Source organism: Loa loa (assembly GCF_000183805.2).
Source record: "Loa loa unplaced genomic scaffold supercont3.310, whole genome shotgun sequence".
NCBI classification, from domain to species: domain Eukaryota; kingdom Metazoa; phylum Nematoda; class Chromadorea; order Rhabditida; family Onchocercidae; genus Loa; species Loa loa.
This window is the reverse complement of record NW_018108490.1, coordinates 46,172-55,762: the sequence shown is the minus strand read 5'-3', so window position 1 is coordinate 55,762 and position 9,591 is coordinate 46,172. Positions and strand designations below refer to the sequence as shown.

The following is a 9,591-nucleotide window of genomic DNA, read 5'->3' as shown; positions in this document are numbered from 1 at the left end:
GATTATTAAAAATGAGAGTTGTAATATGCCTTGCCATTTATATTATAACTAATCAGATTTGATCATATTTTTAACAAGTGGAATAGAACCACTATTGTTAATTCATTAATCAATCTATTTCAAAGTTCAACTAAAATTAATTAAATTATTTTGGTTCACTCAAATTTAATTTGGTCAAAAATTTGATAGTTTGGAATTTTTTGTATAATTTTGCTTTTATCTTTTTATTAGACTGCTTGTCAACTAGAAAATAAAACAATCACAATTAAACCTTTTGGAAAATTAATTGGTAGTAACAAAAACTTTTAATTGTTGAAATACACGAATATTTTTCTATGACTTTACGTGAATTTTAATTAAATTACAAGTAAAATGAGACGAGTGGATTTGATATTTGTTAAAAACATCCTTGATGAAAATGTATTTTCAGTAGATAGTCTTGGATGTATGGGAAGGATTTGTCAAAGTGATGAAACAAACAAACTAATTAAATGTGATGGCGAATTTTGTGGTGGTTTTAAAAGTAAAAGGTCTGAAATTGTATGAAGATGAATTTAGGAGAACTGTATGACATGGAAATCATTTCCATTTCATAAAAGTAAATTAATTTATCAAAGTTATGAGTAAATTATAAGTACCTGTTAACAACTTTATAACATAAAATTAAAAAACTTATAATATTAAATTTTAGTTTCATTCATACTTTCATTTTACTTTTATTATTGAATAGTATATTTGTATATAAAATATATATTTATACGCATCTGATAGAATGCAAAAATTTGCCAAATATTGCGTCAAGTGTTTTTTGAAATTTTACAAAGATGGATTGATTTGTAGACGTGATGGATTATTACTTGAAGCGGTTGATGTAGAATGTTCACCACAAAGTGAAGTATACGCACCATTTGATGGTGATCTTTATTTTTGGAAACCATTCGGTAATCATATAAATTACGAATGCGCTGATGAAGGTGTACGAATTGAGGGGACTGGTCAATGGCAAGGTGTGTAAATCGAGTTTTGCAAATGAGTAACTGCGCTAATCAAAAAGTTTTTGCATATAATTTAAAATTAAAATGATATATTATTTAAAACTTTTGAAATTCAATGTTATTTTTTGTTATTACAAATTCAATAATATTCAACAAAGAATTTAGAATCCATTTTTTTCAAACTTTCAAAATAAAACTTTAAAAAAAATAGATTAATATTCAATTTAATATCTCAACCTCCAATTCTTAAAATAATGCTTATCTTTTTCATGATATACTAATTGATAAAAGTACTATAGTTAATAAAGTGCTCAGTATTGGATATCATTACAAACATAAGAATGAATTAATGATCATAACATGTTGATTAGATATTGGATGATCAAAATTTATGCAAAACATCAAATCTAGCTAAGTTAATTACAGAATGAAAAAAAGTTATATTTAGCATACTTCAATATCGATTTTAAATTTTTGGTTGAATAATGTGTAAGAAAAATATAGGAAATGGAAAAGAAAATCATTTAATTAATTCTAAGTTTTGAAATATTTCCGGAAATACTACAATTTTCGGAATACTTTATTTAAGGTTATCATGTACTGATTGCCTCAGTATCACTAGACGTTTTCGGTGGGCGGGTCAAAAAAGGTCAGCGAATTGGGATTGCTAGAGATCATCGATGCATATATGCGGATGATGATGGTGATCCATTTGTTCGATTACAATTATTCAAACAAGGGCGACCAATCGATCCGACATTTCATCTTTGGAATTGTAAATTTTTCAATGATTTGAATTAGACCATTATGAGTATTTTATGCTTGAATATCTCAATTAACACAAAATTTAATTTGTTATTATGAGAAAGATATTAGTTGTATATGGCATGAGTTGACAAATATGATAAAATTAAATCATGAATAATCGAAATAGGTTTGAATTTAATATTTATTTAACTTTAAATTAGAAAATATTTTATAGGTATGTGCACTGGTCAGATCTGTGAGTCAAATCCCAAAAATGAATTACTAGGATTGCCGTTCAAGTATGACAGGTTTGTTTTAACAATATATTCCATTTAATTCTATAAATGTATTTTGATTTTCAAAATATTTTTCAAATATTTAATGTTTGAAAATCAAGAAAAATATTTCAATTCTCATCAATTATCTTTCTTTAGTCGATATAATGCAGTACGTGGTTGGGATATTAAATGTCCAAAAATACGGGATGATGATGAAGAGGTTAACATTTATCATTATTATAAAGGAAATTTAAAAATATTTGAGAATTAGTGATTGAATTTTTAACAAACCGGAAAAATTTGATCGATCGTACTTCAGTCTACTCCATGCAGACCGTTGTATTCTTCTCCAAGATTATTGTAGCCTAAAAGTTTTTTTCATCTTATTACAATCAAGTTTAATCAATTCAGATGACGATAAATTATAATGATTGGCTATTTTTCATCTCCTTTCTTTTTTTCGAATTTCAACTTTTCCTTGTAGGAAATGCGCGTTCCGGATATTTACTCACCGATTGATGCTAAAGTTATCGGACGAAGTCGCCTATATGCTATTCAGGGTGCTTACATTGGTTGTGATAACAATGGTGTAGTACTTATTGGTACCGGTGATTGGACTGGTAAATTTTCAGGAAAATATTTTGCGTGGGATTTTTTGTAATCTTTTAATTTTTTCCTCATTAATTGACAAAATATTAGATTACGAAGTTGTACTATACAATGTACGTTATCGGGATCAACTGTTAGGATCACAACATGTTGTACAAGGTGAACCAATTGCAACTCGACTTGATTGTGATGATTCACCGGATTCGGTATTCATGGAGGTTAGTGTTTATTTTACATTTAAGATTAATAAACTATAGTTGTAAATAATCAAGGTGTTAATAATTAGTATGCTTATTCATTCAACATAAATGAATGATTTTTTTTTCTTTTTTTAATATCATATATCATGCTTTATTCTTTTATTTAGCCATACTTATCCAAGTTAGATTCTTTTTTTCTAAATATGCTATAATTCCTGAAAATAAATTCAACGGATTCTCGTAGTATCACTGCAGTTGTTTCAGGTTCGTTATCATGGTGTTGTTGTGGATATAAGCGAAATGATCTCAGCAAAACGATGTCGTATGCCGGATTTTCCATACAAATAAGAACAGCTGAAGATTTTGTTGCGTATTCATCATTTTCTACTTATATTTGTCACAGTTTTGATCGATTCACTTCGATCCTTTTTCTTCTTTCTTTTTTTTATTCCTTTTTATTACTAATGTATTTGTTGGACGAAAACAAATTCTTTCTTGTAAAAATGAGCAATTTGTCAAAATCATTTCCTTTTTTTAGAGCTTATTATCATCCGATTATCAGTTGAGTAAACAGAAGATAGTGTATCATCATCACTACAATAACAGAATAACATTTTTAAAATTTTTTATTTCATAGATTTTCTTCAATCTTTTATAAAATGAGAATATAAAGAAGAAAAGATACAACTTCTGGATTATAATAATCCGTGAAATATTACGCAAAAACGAATAAAAAGTTGCGAAATATGTTGGATATCTGTTTGTTTAATCAATAATTTTCATCAGCATTATTAACTTATTTAAAGTAAATATCATTAGTTGTTGTATAAAAAAAAGAAAAGGAACTCAAGAGAATGAAGTAATATGGGTCAGAAGAAATTTGGGAAAAACATATTATGTAGAATTTTGAAGGAACTCGACAGGATGAACGTAATATGAATTCACGTGAAATCTTGAAGTATAATAATAGTATCAAGCGTAAAGAAAATTCCTGTTAATGTTAATATATATAAGTTCATGAAAATATCGCAAGATGATCAGTAAACAGTAGTTCAATTTGACAATGTACGGAAGTGCTGTAAAATGATGCACTGATTTATCTTGGCTCATTTCATTAATGGAAAACTCTGATCCATCTAAGATCGCTTTGGTAGTAACAAATTTTCGGTAATTGGCTATATCCTTATTCTGGATAACTTTAAATGATAACATTAGCAGATAGACAGTATCACTATTAGTTTCAACCAACAGAGACAATCAATTCCCAATGGTTAATGATTAACGAGAAGGATTATCTAATTTTTTTGCATTTCTTCATATCTGTTCTCTTGGATTCATATGTTAAATGGCTCTTCTACTGTAATCTAAATACTATAATTAGCAAGGCTAAGAAAATAAAAACTATTGGCAAGTGTTGTCCCTAAATTTTTGACCAAAAAAGTAGCATGTAAACAATCTGCGAAAAAAAGAAGCGCAAAAGATTCTTAAATTTATTTCATCGTTTATTTCTTTAATACCTAAAAAAAGATTCCTTTCAAAAGATTTAGGTTCCTTTCACGCGGAAAAAAAAAGCTAACCTGAAATTTTGACAAATAAGTAATTCGATCCTTTAGATACATATCGGATACTGAGACACTCTAATGTCTTCTTAAAATGGAATTGGAACGCAACGCTGTTGAACGCCTCCCTTCCACAACTGTCTTTTAGTTTAGAAATGATCAGTTATATACATGCGACAACTTTTTCATCAGTTTAGTCCGTTTTAAGGCAAATTTAGTGTATGTAAATTGTATTTTATAATTAAAAACATTTTACTATAATACAATTAGGAAAAAAATAATAAAAAAAAATTCAGCATGTGAATCATAACTTCGCAGAATGAAAGTGAAGTAGCACATTGATATAGAATTTACCTTTGAACTTTCTCATTTATTATCGCGATGATAGGATAGTTGGAATTTGGGAAAATTGAAATTAAGTTTTTATGGAGAGAAATGTAATACATTACTTGGATGATCATAATGTCATAAAGGTGAAATTCCGATAATTAATTTTATTTTTGAAGGGTACGAAATCGACCATCAAATAAAATACTGATGTGAAATTACTGATTCGCATTTCAACCAACGATGACTAATATTATTTAGCTCCACAAGATTCATTCATTGGTCACCAAGTAATGGAATAGGTTCAGGCTATTTTTTGGAAAATCAGGATTTCTGGATAGTTTGTAGCCTTTTTAAGAATTAGGTGTATGAGGTATGGTTATCTAATTTGTCTCTTAGATTGTTCTTTTAATTTATCCCTTCTAGGTTATTTTTAGGTTTTTCTGCGGGTACATTTTTTAGGCCTTATTGTTTTAGATATTCATGTTGTTTAATTAACTCACTTCTTGTTTAATTAACTCATTTCCAGGTGATAGGATATATTAATGCAAGATGACGGGCAAATAAGCACACAAAAAGGACGGAGTGTGAAATGGTTACTGGGATGGAGGGGTCGAAGTTGGTACGGAATGACACAGATTCTTCCATATTTATATTTGGGTAGTATATGTGATGCGAATGACGTAGAACAATTGAGGGAGAAACAGGTTACTATTTTTCATTGTAACTTACGTATGATATTATTTAACCTATTGTGCATTTTAATTTGGTCTGACTCTTGATTTTCATGTTTTTTATTATTATGTCTCATAACACTGTTGCTTCGATTATTACTTTGCGTGAGTTTTCGTTTTACACCTTTTACTGTTTTGTTTGTTATGTCAAATAGTGCAAATTAGATCAGGTGGCGTCGGATGTACAAATAGGCAAACATGGTAGGTTAGCTATGGTTCCGAAGAAAGGTCGGTTTTATTATTATATCTCTCAATATGAAGTAGCACTTGCAGATTCATATATATATATATATATATATATATATGAATTGAGATATATATGTATAAATTATATAAAGTAATATAATATGTGCATCTCTATTCTTCTAATAGTATGAGCATGAAGAATGGTTATTGTTTTATGATTAGATCGATCACGTGGTGTCGTTACATGAGTTGAGCGGACGTACTGGAAGCATTTTAAACGAACTCAATATTTTACGCATACATATGGCGGATATGCCTGAAGCAAATATTAGCGAACATTTCGCGGAAACCGCTACATTTATCCATCGTGCACGCCTATTGAAAAGTAAGTAAATAATGTAAATTTTGCTAATCATCCGATATCCAATATCTTTTGCCGAGAATAATTAAAGCGGGGAAAAACGCTTGTTTATATAATGGTTTTTATCCATAATTCTTGAAAATGTTACAATTCACTGATATTTTATTGGCTTTTTTATAGTGGTCCATTGGCATCTCCGATGATGAGTTTTTAATGGAATGTTGAATGTGGTAGTAAGCTGATTTTCAGAATCGGTACTCGTACACTGCATTGCCGGAGTGAGCCGTAGTGTATGTATTGTTGCAGCTTATCTTATTGCTGCATGTGATATGAGTTATGCTGCTTCTCTAGCATATATCGTCAGTAAGCGACCCTGTGCCAATCCAAATTTCGGATTTCGCATGCAACTTGCAAAATACGCGGGAAAAGTTGGCTACTGTTTTATTTATATAAAAGATATATAAGTGTGACACATATATATTTGTTTTGGTAGTGAGATACATATATATATATATATATATATAACTTGCATATATTAATCATTTTGTCATCATTTCTATATTAATCATTTCATCGTTGTCGACGAAGTTATATTTGCAGAGGAGTTCCTTAGATGGAATAATGATGAGAAGCCAGTTTGGTAGTGAAGCATTTGATGAACTGAAGGCAAATGATAAAATGCTACTGTGTGACTTTTCTGCAGCCTCACCATTAGATACTCCAGATGAATTAACTGTATACGAGGACAATAAACCTCCTTCTCCTAATACCTCCATAAAAAGTATAAATTTACTTTATTCACATTTAATAAACACAAGAATTTTGCACAACATGTTCTTACTGAAAGTCAGTCTAGAAAAGGATATGACCACTATGGTTGAACAAGGATTTCTTACTTGTGAAAACCATGGCACTGATTTCTCCAGCTATGTCTTATAAGTTTTTTTTCTTGAAAATGCTGAATTGGATATAAATTGCAGAAGGGTGTGTCGAATATGAGAAATGTCAAAATAATCCAGCGAATAGGTCGATTCTTAACGATGCTGATATTAACTTCATTGATCAGTAGCACATCTGTTATTCATTATCAGTTTCTTGTATGTTTGGTTCATTTTCCCACACTTCCAGATACATCCATTATCTAAAAATCCGATATCATCAACTCATTAAGATATAACGGTGCTAATGATTGTAGTTAGTGTCGAAGTACGATATAGATAACACACAGAAATTCTCAGCAAGTCGAGAAAATACACGTCCACTAACGATAACTACCCTAATAAGCCGGTGATACCTAGGTAATCTTTTCTACCGATAATCTTTTAATTCTCAGATTTGTGGAAAGATACCTGCGACAGAGGGAGTTTTTCAGAGAAATCAGTGCTGTTTTTATGGAAATATTATTTGTTAACTGTTAGAAAATCCATTGCACTGAGTCAGTAGGCGCTATTTATAGTTGTGGAACCTCAGTTAGATTGGCATGTTTGTATTGCATGGATTGCATTTTTCAATATTTTTAATTATCTGTCTTAGAAGAATGCTGGTTCAAGTTTGAAACAAGTGCTCTCCAAAAGGCATTATAGTTTTTGAGTAGTTGTAATGTGAAGACAAATTCGTTAAACTACTGGTGCTAATTGTTTATGTGACATTTCGTAGATTTCTCTTCGTTTTGTTTCATTTGTATCATTTTTACCAAATTAGAAATGGAAAAGACTTGTGCAGATAACAGTCAACATATTGAAATTTGATAATTAAAAGAATTGGTCTCACGTACTGATCGTATATGCTTATTTACTGCACTCTATTTCCATTTGTGAACAAAATTAAAATGAACAGTAGGAAATAAAAGATATTAATAGGTAGTACTAGATAGTAGTATTAGTAAAAGGTATACTGAAAGATAGAAATGAATTGATTATTAATTAGCAAAAATCACATCCGCGCTGAAATTCATGTTCGTCGGCTTATTGAATATAGAAATAGTGTCGTGAAATGTCTTATAAAGTATAAAATTGTTTCAGCAAAAATCAGTTCTATTTAATCATTTAGTTGCAGCTCTTCCAACAGTTCAAATAATGTCGCTTTGCGTGAAAAATTATGAGAGGGGATACAACGTAAGCTGAATGTATCAATCGTTCATCAACAGTACGATTCTTAAGAAGTGCCAGATTTCTCCCCACCATCTTCTAGTTATAAAACTCCATCATACACTTAATAATGTCATTATCAACAAATAGATTATCACTGTGTAAAGCCAAGTAATCGTTTCTGCTCTTCATGATGCAAAGCTTTTGCTTGAAATAAAGGAAAAGCAATCCAGAATAACTTTACTCCGGCATGCGTTAACTTTTCATTAACTTTCCACTAACATTAGAGTAATGGATGAACTCCCAGGCGTTCCCTATTTTTAATTGCTTTTTATGAGTGATACACAGTGAATAGACAACCAAAGCAAACACAACTAAACTGACGGACTAAAATAACAGAATGGTTAATGGTGTTTTTGAATTAATTTCTCATTATTCTTTTAATCGTACCATAATTTCATCCATTTTCCCATATAAAATTAAAAGATCAAAAACCAAAAGAGTTTAAGTCTGTCTTCTGATTATATCGCTATTTCACGTTGCGCTTTATCTTCGGATTAATTTAAAACAATTTCGCTTTTTGATACAATAATAGCATAAAAGTAAAATTCGATTACTGTGATACAAAATTGCGACAACGAATGACTAGCAATCTAATTGGTATCAAGTTACTGCGGAAGATATGTATGATATTTATCCCGCGGCACTTCAAATGTTGACTAAATAAAGATTGCATTAAAAAAGATTGTACCATTGTAATGATGGAGGATGATTTTATTTGTTAATTTAGGATTCCACTAATTTGGAATGCTTAGATAAGTTAGCAAGATAAAAATTATCTTGTCTGATTTAAAATTTCTTCCAGCTTCAAAACTTATTATAAGAAAAGTGACAAATAAAGGTTTTGCTCACTTTTGAGAAAGAAATAAACCTTTGTTTGCTAAATATTTCGTTTTTTATAATTGATCAATTTAACAAAGTGCTTTTAAGATTTCGTTCTTTTATTATATTTATTTATTTCTTGCCTTGGAAAAGAATAAGCTTCAAATGTATTTTGGTAACGAACCAAAAAAGTAAAACATAATAATGTCTTATAACTAACGAATATATGAATTATTGATTTATTAGCTGATCAAATAAATGAAATGGAATGTAAATAACATTTACAATATCAAATATGTAACAAATGAATTATTACATAAAACAATCCGTTGAAATAGCTTTATATTCAATCATATCTGTCATCTTACATGTCAAAGAAGGAACTCAATTAGATTGTGCTGTGATGGTAGTTTAATTGGCAAGGTGACACTATAAATTGAATAATTTACACCATCTACCATTTTAATGCTCGCACAATATTACTGGTTGGATAGCGCCTAATAAGCCATTTCCGTGTCTGAAAAATATGCACATTTTTAAATTCGTATAATGCAACAATTTCTATTCGATTTATTAAGAGATATAATTGTCTTATAATTAATTGATGATAACATGCATATTCCCCA

General features: G+C 29.6%; 3 protein-coding genes across 3 annotated transcripts in view; 2 read left to right on the top strand and 1 right to left on the bottom strand.

The window, feature by feature from the left end:
* LOAG_09852 (leukocyte cell-derived chemotaxin 2) overlaps window positions 1–3,177 on the top strand; it is a gene marked incomplete at its 3' end in the record, with an annotated part of 3,546 nt that extends 369 nt beyond the window's left edge. The window contains exons 2-9 of the mRNA XM_020448030.1: window positions 431–530; window positions 841–1,007; window positions 1,585–1,770; window positions 1,978–2,050; window positions 2,177–2,240; window positions 2,505–2,640; window positions 2,720–2,847; window positions 3,094–3,177. Coding sequence (XP_020301791.1) covers window positions 448–530; window positions 841–1,007; window positions 1,585–1,770; window positions 1,978–2,050; window positions 2,177–2,240; window positions 2,505–2,640; window positions 2,720–2,847; window positions 3,094–3,177 — 921 coding nt within the window. The 5' untranslated portion in view covers window positions 431–447. The remainder of the gene's footprint in view (window positions 1–430; window positions 531–840; window positions 1,008–1,584; window positions 1,771–1,977; window positions 2,051–2,176; window positions 2,241–2,504; window positions 2,641–2,719; window positions 2,848–3,093) is intronic.
* Window positions 3,178–5,236: 2,059 nt separating this feature from the next.
* LOAG_09851 (dual specificity phosphatase) lies at window positions 5,237–7,633 on the top strand. The gene is made up of 5 exons (XM_003145378.2): window positions 5,237–5,422; window positions 5,858–6,020; window positions 6,246–6,424; window positions 6,597–6,777; window positions 6,977–7,633. Exons 1-5 carry the CDS (start codon window positions 5,261–5,263, stop codon window positions 7,063–7,065), a joined length of 774 nt encoding a protein of 257 aa, XP_003145426.1. The 5' UTR covers window positions 5,237–5,260; the 3' UTR covers window positions 7,066–7,633.
* A 1,786-nt stretch (window positions 7,634–9,419) lies between these two features.
* LOAG_07482 (hypothetical protein) overlaps window positions 9,420–9,591 on the bottom strand; it is a gene marked incomplete at both ends in the record, with an annotated part of 12,067 nt that continues 11,895 nt past the window's right edge. Inside the window, one exon of the mRNA XM_020447447.1 lies at window positions 9,420–9,482. Coding sequence (XP_020302322.1) covers window positions 9,420–9,482 — 63 coding nt within the window. The remainder of the gene's footprint in view (window positions 9,483–9,591) is intronic.